The sequence below is a fragment of the Cryptosporidium sp. chipmunk genotype I genome, assembly GCF_004936735.1.
Source record: "Cryptosporidium sp. chipmunk genotype I strain 37763 chromosome Unknown contig_2, whole genome shotgun sequence".
In the NCBI taxonomy this organism is placed as follows: Eukaryota; Apicomplexa; class Conoidasida; order Eucoccidiorida; family Cryptosporidiidae; genus Cryptosporidium; species Cryptosporidium sp. chipmunk genotype I.
The window spans coordinates 207,588-221,631 of record NW_027125624.1 but is presented as its reverse complement, the minus strand read 5'-3'; the positions used below and the strand labels follow the sequence as shown (position 1 = coordinate 221,631).

Sequence of the window (14,044 nt, the reverse complement as noted above, 5' to 3'; positions counted from 1 at the left end):
GAATCAATTGTGAGTTCTTTTCTGAATGTGAAGTTTTACCGGTAACTAGCAAGCTATGATTATGTACACGAGAATGTCACTTTGTATTTTTATTTTAATTGTATTGTTCGAAATTATATTTGCTACATCACAAAATGATTTTTTTTCAAACTCGACTGTGAGAACTCGAATGTTGCCTTCCAACGAAGCCGAAATAAAGCTGGATGAATTAGCATCTAGAATCAAGGTCCTCCTTACAGAACAACAAATAATATCTCTTGTTCAAAAAATAATCCCTGGGGATTTCGAACTGGTCAGTAAATCTAGCAAAGATGACTTTCTTAAAGTGAGTGAAAATGAACTAAAAGAAACCTACAAAGGTTTAATTTCTCAAAACTTAACTGAAGAACCTATCTACCGGCTATTACATGTCCCAGAACTCTTATCTAATGCCACTCATTTGAGAAAGATTAGGAATACTATTCGGTCCCCTAGACCAGTAAGACCTAGAAAACAAGTAAAAGGTAGAAGCCCAAGTAACATCCCTGGTGCATCCCCCTATTTTGTACACGAGAGGATGTTGGAAGCATATAATTTTGAATCTGACGTTCAAACTGATGAATAGTCGTCTCCCTTTGGTTTTAATTAGCACAATTTCTAGACGCCCTATTAATTTTAAAATTCTAACTTCTCCTTGTTCCCCATTTCCAACCTCTGAAAAGTTATAATTTTAATCATTCACATAAATCTTATAGGTTAATCAGTTTCGTAAAATTACACGAAAACAAGGGTATTTTTCTAAAGAAAAACAGTTTCAGACGTAACTGGGAACAAAGTAGTTAGGCTACATTAAATATGACCTATGAAGCGACCTTAAATTCACCCCCCAATCTTGCTGATATTTTGAAACAATTGTTCATTAAGATCCTATCTGGAAAACTGATTTTTTTTTATTTCTCAGTAATCAGTATTGGGGCGTCTCAAAGGAACACAAAATAAATATCTGTCTCCCGCTAGCCCCCAAATCCTTCGTATTAAGGATTTTATATCTTATGTGAAGTTGAGAATACATTTTCTGTAAAAATGTTCAAATCCAAGTTGGGCAGAAAAAATATTGTTTTTTTTTACGTAATTGTTGAATTAATATGTGTAGTGTATTGCTCAATTCAAGAAAGCTCCGATGCTTTAAAAATTGATACGAATTTCAGCACAGAGCTTTTGTTGGGTCCAGACGAGCTAATTAAGTTTTTGGAATCATTGATTCCTGTTATAGCTCAAGATTGTACGGATCAGCCAGGACTTAGCCCATTAATGAGCATCCAACCGAATAATAATTTGAATGAAAAAAAAGTCTCTTCACTATTTGAAGCTGAACGATCGGCTAACCTAGAAGAATATACTGAAACAATTGACAGAAATGAAGAGAGAATTCATCGTGGAATTTTTCCTTGTGACAATAAATCTTATGAGCAAATTTATAGCAAAATGTATTTGAATCATTTAAAGGCTTTAAAGGAGTCAGGAAAAATGCATAGACAAAACGCTGAATTTCAAGATTTACATCCATGTGATAAACTAAGTTATTTGCAGAAAAACCCCCCCATTACGGGAAGTATTCTTCCAGATGAGCCAAAGATCATTTTAAGAAGAAAAAAACCGAATTTGTTGGTAGAATGTACCAAGAAGGTAGAAATTGAGAAGACTGAACGTGGAAAAAATCAAAAAAGTTTTCTTGACATGCTTAATGAACAGAAACGTAAATTAAGGAAAATTCGCGTTCAAGATCGAGGTTTAAGAAAATTCCTTTCTTCCTATGACTTGGTTATTGAGGAATTGAAAGCCAAACTCAAAACTATAAAGGATAGAGGTTCAATAACTAGAGAGGAAAAACTTAGGAATTTGTCTGATAAATTGTCGGGATACAAACATTTAATTGATAATGGAAAATCAAAATTAGAGCAATTGGAGCATCGCCAAGAGCATTTAGAGAATATTGTGGCAAGCCAACGTGCTGTACGGAGTAGGGTTTTTGAACATGGCAATGAAATCAGATTCCTAAGGAGTTGGTATGAATCTTTAACACCTCCTGAACCTCAATTTTGTTCAACTATGGTACTTAAAGCGAATCGACATGGGCAAAGCAAAAATGACGTTAAAGTAAGTAGTGCGAAATTGGTTAATTCAAAGACTTCTAAATCTAGTATGCAAAGATTCACGAGTCATCTTTCTGTTTCATGTGGAATCCCAAGTCCTGGGCATAATGGAGTTGAACAAAACGCTTCAAGTAGTGGCGTGGACATCAAAAACCCTGAAGGACGGTATACATCAAGATGGAGAGGTCTGGTTTCTGGAAAAGAAAGATTAAGCTCAAGTAATATAATAGAAAATGTTGAATCTGGACCTGTTAAAGAATCTATTCTTCAGAGCAATACGGAAGATCTTTTTTCAGCCACTTATGTCGAGTTTGATGATGATTCTGATGAAAATGAGAACGAGTCAATCATTCGAAACAGAATCACTAGCAATGTAACAATTTTGAAGCTATTACTCATTTCTTTAGATTCTGAGATGAATACTGAAGTTGCGCATAAAACTCAAAGCCCTGACACTGCCCTTCGAATTCCTCAACTGCATTCATCAACATGGAGAGGTAGAATTTCTGGAAAACAAAGGAAACTCGAGTAATATAGTAAGGAATGCTGAACTTGAAACTATTGGAGAATATGCTTGTTAGGGTGCTGATATCGTAGCTATTAGCACCATTGTTTGTCCCAAGGATAATAGTTCAGATGTTGAAAGTAATCAAAGTAATCAAGTTTCTGGAAAGAATCAAAATGGGACTGATGAGACAAGTCTAAAGAATCTTCTTGCAACTCTGGCGACTCATCTGTAAAATTTAAGCAACGCAAACTAAATCCCAATCACGCGAAAAAAACTTGGTATTGATGTAAATCCTTCATTACTGAAAGTGGAAAATTTACATAAGATTTGTATGACAACTGTATTAAAGCTCTCATTATCCTTTCAGTTCTCTTCTTCCTTGGTGAAAAAAACTCCAAAAGCTCACTTCAATATATTTGTTGGAATGTTAACTGACTGCAACTATATCTTTAAACCATTTTACCGTAATTAAACTACCGTTTTTTATCATTTAATGTTTAATTCGGCCACCTGATTATTTATTAATGATAATTATCCGTTTATCTACATTGAAGTTAATATGCAGTTTGCAACATGTTTTTAAATAAACTCGGGTAAACATATGGCTTGCTAGTTTCTCCAATTTTATAAAATGGATGATTTATGTTCGGCCATCTGAGCTTACTAATTATTACACTGAAATAATTGGTTCCTGATTAACACACTTTAGATTTTTGTAGTGATGGGTATTGGCATAAAATTACCAAAATACATAACTTTAGATTAGCCTTCGCCGAAAAGTCTGAATTTTTTTTGCAGATAATCTTTAATTATTAATCTCTAGCTTTAATGTAATTTACTAAATTTTAATTAGAAACTGTTAGTCGGAGTGAGCTCGGATTATAATTAAAGGTAATTTTTGAGAAAAGAAATTGATGATAAAATATAAAATCAGTTTTAAATTGCATTTGTTTGGAGTACTGTTTAGTGTTTTAAAATTATAAGTGGATTGAGGTAAATAATGAAGCTTCGAAATTTAATTAGTGTATTTTAAAACTGAATTCCGAAAGAAAAAATTCAAAGATACAGACTATATATAGAACGCTTGTTTTATATTAAAATGAAAAAAATTATCGATTAGTGGCAAAATCACGAAAATATTCCGTGAAAAAAAAAATTAACAGATTTATTTATTTAAAAATTTAAGTATTACTAACAATATATTTATCTTATTCAGAGAAAATTTTACTCTGATTTAGAATAATAATTCAATATTTTTTTCAAAAAAAATAATTTATATTCGTTATTTTATTTATCAAGGCATAAAGATTAATAATAAATATTATTTAATTTAACCTTCCTATCTGCTATAATTTTTATCTAAGATTAATAAACCAATTTCTTGTTAAGATAAATTTGCTAAATACTCCCTCTAATTAATATTTTAATTATTTCAAATACTTCATGAAGATAAAACGATAGACACTTTAATCATATTTTCATGTCATTTAAGATGTAAATAATAAATCAAGAAATCACTTTGTTACAGCAAAGAGATTAAAAGTGAAAATTAAATCATAAAGCCTAAATTTATTATTTTACTAAAATTAAAACTTAACTTTTCGCTAAATAAAATGAGCATTGTAATATTAAAATATTAGAATTTTAAAATTCAGTAATGTTTAAGCCTTAATAATAAACGCTCTTCATATTGATATAATTAAGCTTAATTTCGAAAAGAATTTTTTGAGATTAAATTAGAAAATATATTCCCCACGAATATTAATGCCTACAATTGTTGCATTTGGTATGATTGACCTGATTTGATTTCTAACTATTTTTGCGCTTTCAACTTCTGTAACCTTCAATGATATTTCATTAAGGAATATAGATATTACAGAAGAATCTTTTACCATGTTAATTTCGAAGTAACCAAGTATTTCAAGTATTGATTCTGGAGCAGAAACATCTTCAATACCTTCATGTCTAATAAATATTTTCTTTTCGGAGAGGAAATAATTAATAAGAATCGAAAGTGTTAGGTATCGAATTGAATTATATAATGTAAATGTAAAACCAGGTCCTTGAGGATCATTATTGTACGCTATAAAGCGAGGAAGAGTACTGTAGATGTTTAAGTTTGGAATTTCCGGAATAGGGCATTCTGAAAAATCTGGTTCGAAAATGATATCTTTGATTTTTGGATCATAATTTACAGCTTTGATAGAAAACTCTGTTGAGAACTTATAAAATTCTTGAACAAAAGAGCATAAGTCCCAGTACTGCTCAGATTCGTAAAATAATTCGTAATATTTTCCGCTTTTAAACAAAACTGATCCTTTAAACCTCGAAACTACACTTAAACCAATAAAATCTAATGACAAAATTTCTCCTTCTTCAGCAATTAAAGATAAGGAAATATTCTTATTTAAGGAGCTTTGGTATAACTTTAATTTCTCAAATATACTTGACCTTAGGTATCTAAATACCTGGATATATGAACAATATTTTGGCGTTCCATTATTTGAATCCCAACAAAGAGAACTAAAATAATAATATTCCTCATGTTTAGTCACAATGCTAAGATCAAATCCTTGATATAGTGACATAATATCGTATACGAGCTGCATATTTTCTGCATCATAGGTATTTGTATAAATTCTTACTAAACGCTCATTTGGAACAAACTCTATAGGAACCCTCTTCATTAGATGAACTTGGCTGGGATTGTTACCTGAAGATAAGTCGCTAGGCTTCAGAAGTTTTAAATCAAATCCATTCGCCACAAAAACAATATTTAATCTACCATTTAGGACTTCTCTAATCAAGGTTGAAAGAGCGGAAATCATATTTTCTTCAGAATACCTAACTACAAAGTAAGTTACCCCATTTAATTGAAAAACTTCATCACCACTTTTAATAATAGATTTGTTACTTGCTCCTGGAATTATAATTTTGTATCCTAACAATTCTGGAGAAATATCAAAAGGAAATTTTTCAAGCTGTGAATATGCTGTACTTTGAATCATTCTTTTAAGAGAAAGTTCCATATTTTTCCTAATCATAGAAATATATGAATTATCATTAATATCTGTAATTGGTAAATTATATGAAATTCTAAGTTTTTCGAAGTCCAACAAAAGCTCTTTTCCAAAGTTAAAGATTCTTCTTAATGCATATTGGCTAGGTAAATTGCGAACCTTAAGCAATACTTTGGGATTTATTACATTAATTAACAACCTATACGGTATCAATTCAGAATATGAAAAATGTTTATTAATATTCAATAAAATTGAATTATCATAGTAGTTTCGTCTTGAGGAGCAAAAGAGAGGCATCGAGCCAGATAAATATGACTCAATGGCTTGCGAAATATCAGATTCATAAACTGGAACATCAAGAATACCTGTCAGGGAAAGGCTCATATTAATAAAAAGTTGAGTACTTGATGTAAATTCCAAGAAATCCACGTTAACAGAACGCGTATGCATATTGTCAGAATTATTTAAAATAATCAACTTATTCTTAGTTACATCGTAGAATAAGTTGTTAAGACTTCTTCGCCTGGTAATAGAATTAAAAAAGGGATTTACGAAGCTTATTTGCAATTCATTGTATCCTTCATCTGCAACCGGATAAATCAAATCAAGCTCTTTTGATTCTGAGCGGAATTTCTCAATTCCGCTTCTCAAAAGCATCATATATAATATGTGACTTCTCTCACTTACAATCCAAGCAAATTCTCTAATTGACTTATTTGAACTGCTTAGTGGGGCAAGATTCTTATAAATTGGAACATAATTTGAGATCACTTTTTGGAAAAGCCCCTTTTGGATTTTATCAAGATGCGAAGAATCTTGCTGAAATTCTCGTTTGTCGACAATTGCAAAAGAAACAGGAGTCTCTCCTCCAAATCCAGAGTATTTTCCAAGTGTTCGAATCCTGGTAATTTTTCCGTTTTTATCTAAAGGAAACTCTAAAACCAAAACTTTAGATTTATAAAGAAAGAAAAATGTAGAAGTATCAAGTTCTGAGTAATAAGTTATGAGTGAACTGAGAGTTTTTCTGATAATGTCTTTATTTAAATTAATAATTAACATATCACCCAAAATAATTAGCATATCCAGATTAAGAAAGTAATCAACATGGAGCCCAGGAATCAATATAAAGAGTTGATTAATTTTAGCCTCCAGTTCTTTGATCGTTTCCAAGGAATTTTTAAGAGAAAAATCAACGGCCAAATAATGAAGATGAAAGTCTTCATCAATTTGTTTAGCGACAAATTCAGGTAACGTAACGGATCCAGAATCCTTAATTTGTGCTCTTCTTTTCAGAAAATCAGAAATTGTCTCTCCAGGTACATTATTGATCCTACAATGAACTACAACAACATTGTATGTTTTATCAAAATTATTATCTTGTGCTCTATCAAACTGTTTGTACTGGCTTTCTATTTTATCCAAATATGCTACAGTACAGCCTGAATCTAAACCTGAATGAGTAATTTTAATATTTTCTTTTTTTAATTTTATACTTGCTGGATAGTCTGATGCAGAAATATGAGAACTCCACGGAGGCATTTTATCTTCCATCTTCAATCCAATTAATTCATTATCTAAAACTGTTATGCTTTTCACTCTATCGATAAATTGTTGTGATAAAGAAATAGACTTCCCATTTGTAATTAATTCAATTAAATTTTCTGATTTATAAATTGTATCTAATTTATCCAAAAGTTTTTGAAACTCCTGTGACTTTATACAAAGGAACAAAGTTTCGATTCCCTCCAGAACTTCTCTTTCAACGTTTTTATTCAGAGAACCACGTTCAAACATTTGAATGAGCTCCCTTGTAATCGAACCCAAGCTTGAATCTAAGAGGCTAATGAAATTAGTCGGGTCACCGTGAGATAAAGTGCTTTCTTTGATCATATTATCATTCCATTGAGCTATATAATTTTTAAAATTAGAAATCTGTTGAACATAAGAGCTGTAAATGGAGTAAAGAAAAGAAACTCTTTCTTTTAATTTATCTTCAGGTAAGATTGTTGGTTTTAGACCTTTAGATTTAAATAATAAATTTTCAGCTCTCACAATTATATTATATAATAGATTAAAATCATATCTAGTAAGAGGCATCTCTGGAGTTTCCTTGAATCTCAGCATTTGAGATAAAGAACCCGAAAGGTAAATTTGAGAATCCAAGTACATCTCAAAAACTGATTCAATAGAACTAATAATTCGTTTATTTAGCAAAACATCGAATTTCATCATAAGCAAATCCCTGGACTTCAAAAGCTTATCTTTTACTGGATCCAAAAATATCCTATTCTCTGGGCCCTCTCTTATAGCTGAAGGTGTAATGCTAGTTAACCGAAAATCTGAATTAACATGCCCAATGCAGTTTCTAATCTCTAAATAATTGGAGATATATGCTTCAAAATTCGTTTCTCCCACCACCAAATTTTCAATTAACTCAAAAATTAAGTTGTATTGATCGTTATACCCAATGCTCGTGATAAATAAAATGTTTGCTGAACTCATGTTTTCGTGAAGTTTTTCTAATTCTCTCCTATACTCCTGAACTTCAAAATAGACCATTTTGTCAATATTATTCAAAGCAGAACTAACTCGTTCATCGTTTGCTATTTTATCGAAATAAGCCCTTAATGCCTTACATGATTCGTCGTATTGACGTTTTTCATGAATATTTTGAGTTGAATCCGGCATTGAATTTGAAATATCTGCATCCAAATGTCGATTACGCATAAATATATCATAATTCATATAATAAGAGTTATATAACATAATTGATTTTGAATATTTCTGAACCTTATTAATGTACTCAAGAAGAAATTCTGTACCTTCTATTTCGTAATCTTTTAAATACTTCGAAAATAGTTCCAAAGATAAAAGATTAACTACTTTACTCTCAATAGAATTAACTTTGACTAGTGATGAAATTGCAAGATCCAAAATTCTCGATAGCTCGGATAATTTATTCTCTTTAAATTTATTCTCACTTAGAGCAAAATTGAAATAACCATTCCACCAAAGAAAAGAACCTTTTAATTCTGAAAAATCAAATGCCTCCATTAAACTTAGGCATCTTTCCTGTAATTGAACCTGAAACTCGGAAATAAAAATAACCAAGCCACGTAGATGTTCAAGATTTATTTGATCAGCTATTTTATTAAATAGTTGTGTATCGTTTTGCATACTATTTGAATACTCTTTGAAAATTACATATTTCTGTGCCTGAATCTCATAATCAATGGGAAAAGACCTTAATTCCTGTAACATTGACCTTAAAATATTAAAACTGTCGTTTAACTTAATTTTCTGAGAATTCAGAAAGTCTTTTACTTTGGAAATCCTTAGCTCGCAATTCATTCGATATAATATTCTATTTTCTGCAATTTCATCCAAAGCAGCTCCAAAATCCTTCGCAGACATTTTGAAGCTATCATTACCAAAAGTTTTGAATGACGTCGAAATAATATTTAAAAGTTGATTATCTTGGCTTTCACCTCCAAATAATGGGATACTTAGGTTACCAATCGCATCCAAACATCCTAAGAATGTCTCTTCCAATTTAGCATTAATTTCAAATAAAGTTGACTTGTATACGCCTAAATATCCCAAATTTTTAGTTATCGAACCAAATATTTTGTTAAACCGAGTATCTAGTTGAGTACTTATTTCAGAGATTTGCCCTGTCCGAATAAGTAATAATAATCCGCGAATAACAAGCACGAATTGCCTTATACCTTTAAATCTAAATAAATACAAACTTAAGCAAAAATCCTTTTTTCTTTGTCCATTCCTTTCTGCTAAACTATTTATAATTTTGCTTAGATGGTTTAGGGATTCCTCAATTTCTGATTCTAATACCTCTTCGTTAAATGCCGACTCGCTATTTTTGAAAAGCTTCAACTGCTCGTAAATATCTTGTAATTTTAAGAAATAATGATATTCTGAAATTATACTTTCAAGATTCGAAATTTCACCAAATACTTTGTTGTAAAGACTATATAGAATAGAGTTTGTCAATTTAATATTCAATAACAACTTCGAAGTTACTTTTGCTAGCTTGGATGCAAAATTTGTGTATTTAAGTTGTAGATTTTCACTTTCAAATTCACAAATAAGTAAATTTGAACTAAACCCATTATTACTTAATATGTAATAACCATATTCTCTAATTAAATGGGTAGGAACTAATTTACCGCTACCTTCCTGTTCAACCTTAATTTCGCCAACTTCTCTTAAATGCTCAGATTTATTATCTAATCCAGAAGTAAAGCATTCTGATATTAATTGTGTTAGCAAAAGTGTCCAAAAAATAAAAATAGACTTGCAAACCATTTTTCTCATCCGCTAAACCTGCAAAATTTATTACTTTAGTTAGACCACTGTTGAAGATCTTCTTAACCACACGAACTAAAAGCCAGACAGCTCTAATTTGTAACGCAAATGCAGTGAACGTATTTATTAAGAGAAATGGTGCGCCTTCTACAATATAACAAAAATAATAAAAATGTACGTCTAGAGGAAATCCTCAAATTATTCACTATTAAGCATATCCGAATTACATGCCCCACAGCGAATACGCGGCTCCTTGATCTTGCAAATATCTTTAAGTCGTACGATTGATCAATTTTAGAAAAAATTTCAACGGTTCATAGAAATTTGAGACCCTTTCTAAGCAAAATGTACCGTATTCAAATAAGCATAAAACCTATTTCTTTAAAAAAAAAAAGAGGAAAAAAAACAAATTAAGGTACCTAGATCCCTTTAACAATAGTATTTAATGAGCCGTCTTCTAACAGCTTCAAGGTATCATCACATCCTCCTATAAACTTTCCTTTAATAAATACCCTCGGGACAGTTCTACCTCCAGTTATTTCTTTACAATAATCCTGAATTTCCTCTGTATCCGCTCTACCATCTATTTGCAAAACCAAAGGCGAGTATCCAGCACTTTTTAAGTTATTTATTGTTTTTATACAATATGGACAATAACTCTTTGATATCACGCAAATATCTCCTGAACTTATGAATGAATCTACTAACAACCTTATTGCACTCATTACCGTACTAATATTTTTTTTGATTATTTTTAACAATTGAAATGTATTACACAAGTTATAGGCTTCTGCGCGCGTTTATATAGGCGTAATACGATATTTGTATCGCGGGTAGCCGTATCTTTATTGTAAATTGTATTCACGTGTTAGTTTTTGGATAAATAGCATTCATCTTCTATAACTCCTCCTTTTGTTCTTCTTTGAGTGCTTTGATCGATTTGTATTAGATCCTGAGCCCGTGTTCAATGAACTCCTATCACTGTTTATGTTCATTACATCAACTTCACTTTTTTCAGTAACCTTCCTACTCCCGTCTAGAGAAATTCTATCATAAACTACGTCCTCTAAAGACTCGTTTTCCTCTTCAATAATCATTTCAAGACGATCTTCGTTCTTGCATTCCTGATTATCTCCAACCTCACTTCCTTCAGAAACTTCTGGCTCATCCAAACTCTGCTAATTATTAATCTTGCTAGATACGCAATTAATAGATAACTTACATAATCGTCGAAGAGAGTTCTAAGATGATACGTTGAAGGGAACCTTGTAAACAATCTCGTGTTCATCCTATAAAAATAGAAACTAATCCATATAGCTTACCAAAATTCAACCTACCTTTCTTCATTTAAGTCAACATTTTGACAACACAAACAACTAAATAATTTAAACATCGTCAATAAACCCAGAAATAATTGCTATTATTGTTTTTGTGTACAAAATAAAGAAAGGTATCGCCTTAGACAAGACGTGGTGCTAGATTTAAATCTAATAATGCCTGAATCTTATTATTATAAAACAGAATAAATGCAATACATTTTGCTATCATTTTACCTAAATATCTTGCCATTTTAATGTCACAATTCCCTCTTAAATCCTTTAGTTTTTTTCAGAAGATTACCCTTGCTTGTTGACGGTCATTTTATTAGCATATCAGATTTATATCGATTTTATCGAATGTTTACAACTGTTGTTTTACGCAACAAGGTACTCTTCACTCAAACAATTGCAATTATTAGTGGTTTGTATAGATGATAAGATCTATTCAATATCCATTTCTCCTGATTCAGTAACTGCATCTACAGCGCTCTCTGTTATTTTAGAAATCTTGTTGTTCACTCTTTTAAGTTTCATTCCTAAAAATTTTCTAGAAACTAAACTCTTCGAACTGGAGATCTTGCCTTCAATAGCTTTTTTAAGTGACATTAATTTTTCAAGCTCCTCAGAAACAGTTAATTTTTTTTTCTTTAATAACTTTAAAAGTGGATTCGCCCTACTGTTTTGGTTTTGATCTTTTTTTTGTGTGTCTATGTTTTCTTGCAAAGAAGTTGTTTGCTGATCTCCCAACTCCGATTGGCTTTGGCTGTCTAAATCTTTAGCTTGATAATCCTCCAAACTGTCTTCCGCATCTTTTTTTTCTAGTTCTTGTGTGACGGAATCTCCAGTTCCTTCATTTTCAACGTCAACTTCTGATGTAATTTGCTGTGGTAACTCTACCAATTCTCCAGTAGTTGATTCATCAGCTCCTTCCGATGCCAAAAATTTATCTCCAACTTCACCTTCTTCGTCGCCTTTAACAGATATTTCTGGAGTAATTGCAACTTCCTTGTAGCTATCTACAACTACTGGAACATAATGTGGTACAGAACCCTCTTCAGATAATGCTTTTGGAGAATAATCTATAGAAAATTCTTCTTCCAACTTTTCCAATTTTTCTTCTTCCTCCCTCTGTTTAAGTAGTGAACTGATCTTACGCTTAATATTTGATTCTTGAATGAGACATCTTATTTTCTTGAAAGGATTTTTTGTGTTATTTCTTGTATTTTCTACTTCTTGCAGCCTTGAAACTAAATCATCAAGAGAATACTTATCACTAGCTCTTTTTCTAGATATTCTTGGAAGTTTAAACTCTAATCTATTTAAATTACCTAAAAATTTTCGAAATCTATTTGTAGATTCACCTTTTAGATCAGTACTATATGCACTGGACTCGGTAATATTTGCGTATGCTGGACCATTCAACCCAAGAAGCAACGCAGAGAATACAGAAAAAATTAGGTAATTAATTCGCATATTCACATAAAATTCTCTCAATTTCCTCAAATTTGATTTTGAGGACAACATATTTCAGTGGGGATTTCGCGTGCATTAAAGCCGCCATATGATCTAATAATCATATATTTTAACGTCATTTTCTTGTAATTGTGGATAATTTAGAAAAATTGTTCATAACACAAACTTTCATTATTATATCAAACATCATGATATTTTAATTTTTTCTTTTTTATTCTCGTATTTTCAAATTGCATTGAATCCTTGCAATTAGCATGAAAGCAACAGTAGGTGTTGAAACATTAGGCCAAACATATTGCAAAACCCCATCACATGGAGAAATCAGCACATCATGTATAGTATCTTCTCCATCTTCAGGTGAAGTTAATTTTGCAAATACCTATATCAAATATTTATTTTATTCTAATGCAAAAAAAAAATTATTACGACTTACATCTCCTTCTTTAACGAGGGTAACAGGTGAAATAATTATCTGGTATTTAGAAATCTGTAAAGAAAAGAATAGTGCTTGAGGAAGCCCCGTCGCATATTGTAGCAGATAAGGCAATACACTGTTGCTCAATGTTGAAAACGAAAGTGTCCCTAACACAATTAGATAATTTTTCGTAGTTAATTCCACTTACATGAAAGAGCAGAAACTGTCATAGCTGATCCGGGAATAGGATTAAAGATCACTTTGAGATTGAGTTATCATTTTTCGTTAATTTAGTTAAACATACTAAAACAATTTAAAGCAGTACAGGATCTTTTCTGCAAAAAAGGATACAATTCTTCTAACCTTCTTTCCACTATATGGTTATCTAAATTACTTAAACTAAGTCTTGAAATATATCCATAATATACAAAAGGAAAGATTCTTAATGCAGAGGTTACCTAAAATCTGATATATTATTCGACCCTTTGAAAATTATCTTACATTGTTCATTTCCTTAGGTTCAAGTATCTTATTTATTTCATTTCTATTCTAATGAAAATATTATAATTGATTAATCAATAATTTTTTATTAATGTACTTACAGTATCAGTATTTCTTAAAGAACAATGAGATGTGAAAAAATTAATAATAAGAGTTAGTACTATAAATGTTGATTTAACTCTCATAACTATGTACTAGTAATAACTGGAACCGGCATTCTTAGCTAAAATAATACAATTTTCCCTCATATGTAAAAGGTGTGGAATTGAATTTTTTGCTTAGGAATTAAAGTATTTGCAATAAATTTTAGGGCGGTTAAACTAGATATAAAAACAGAAAGTTTATCCATT

The 14,044-nt window shown here is 31.0% G+C and overlaps 7 protein-coding genes across 7 annotated transcripts; 2 read left to right on the top strand and 5 right to left on the bottom strand.

Annotated features, from left to right (window-relative positions):
- Positions 1-73: 73 nt before the first annotated feature.
- ELE39_001757 (uncharacterized protein) lies at positions 74-604 on the top strand (the record flags this gene model as incomplete). Its single annotated transcript, XM_067345480.1, has 1 exon — positions 74-604. One exon carries the CDS (start codon positions 74-76, stop codon positions 602-604), a length of 531 nt encoding a protein of 176 aa, XP_067199368.1.
- A 458-nt stretch (positions 605-1,062) lies between these two features.
- On the top strand, positions 1,063-2,664 carry ELE39_001756 (uncharacterized protein; the record flags this gene model as incomplete). The annotated part of the gene is made up of 1 exon (XM_067345479.1): positions 1,063-2,664. One exon carries the CDS (start codon positions 1,063-1,065, stop codon positions 2,662-2,664), a length of 1,602 nt encoding a protein of 533 aa, XP_067199367.1.
- A 1,712-nt stretch (positions 2,665-4,376) lies between these two features.
- ELE39_001755 (uncharacterized protein) lies at positions 4,377-9,995 on the bottom strand (the record flags this gene model as incomplete). The annotated part of the gene is made up of 1 exon (XM_067345478.1): positions 4,377-9,995. One exon carries the CDS (start codon positions 9,993-9,995, stop codon positions 4,377-4,379), a length of 5,619 nt encoding a protein of 1,872 aa, XP_067199366.1.
- Positions 9,996-10,405: 410 nt separating this feature from the next.
- Positions 10,406-10,711, bottom strand: ELE39_001754 (glutaredoxin related; the record flags this gene model as incomplete). The annotated part of the gene is made up of 1 exon (XM_067345477.1): positions 10,406-10,711. One exon carries the CDS (start codon positions 10,709-10,711, stop codon positions 10,406-10,408), a length of 306 nt encoding a protein of 101 aa, XP_067199365.1.
- Positions 10,712-10,876: 165 nt separating this feature from the next.
- ELE39_001753 (uncharacterized protein) lies at positions 10,877-11,379 on the bottom strand (the record flags this gene model as incomplete). Its single annotated transcript, XM_067345476.1, has 3 exons — positions 10,877-11,161; positions 11,209-11,275; positions 11,324-11,379. The coding sequence occupies 3 exons, from the start codon at positions 11,377-11,379 to the stop codon at positions 10,877-10,879; spliced, it is 408 nt and encodes a 135-aa protein (XP_067199364.1).
- Positions 11,380-11,746: 367 nt separating this feature from the next.
- On the bottom strand, positions 11,747-12,778 carry ELE39_001752 (uncharacterized protein; the record flags this gene model as incomplete). The annotated part of the gene is made up of 1 exon (XM_067345475.1): positions 11,747-12,778. One exon carries the CDS (start codon positions 12,776-12,778, stop codon positions 11,747-11,749), a length of 1,032 nt encoding a protein of 343 aa, XP_067199363.1.
- Positions 12,779-12,989: 211 nt separating this feature from the next.
- On the bottom strand, positions 12,990-13,879 carry ELE39_001751 (uncharacterized protein; the record flags this gene model as incomplete). Its single annotated transcript, XM_067345474.1, has 6 exons — positions 12,990-13,157; positions 13,212-13,360; positions 13,402-13,452; positions 13,498-13,651; positions 13,695-13,742; positions 13,796-13,879. 6 exons carry the CDS (start codon positions 13,877-13,879, stop codon positions 12,990-12,992), a joined length of 654 nt encoding a protein of 217 aa, XP_067199362.1.
- Positions 13,880-14,044: the final 165 nt, after the last annotated feature.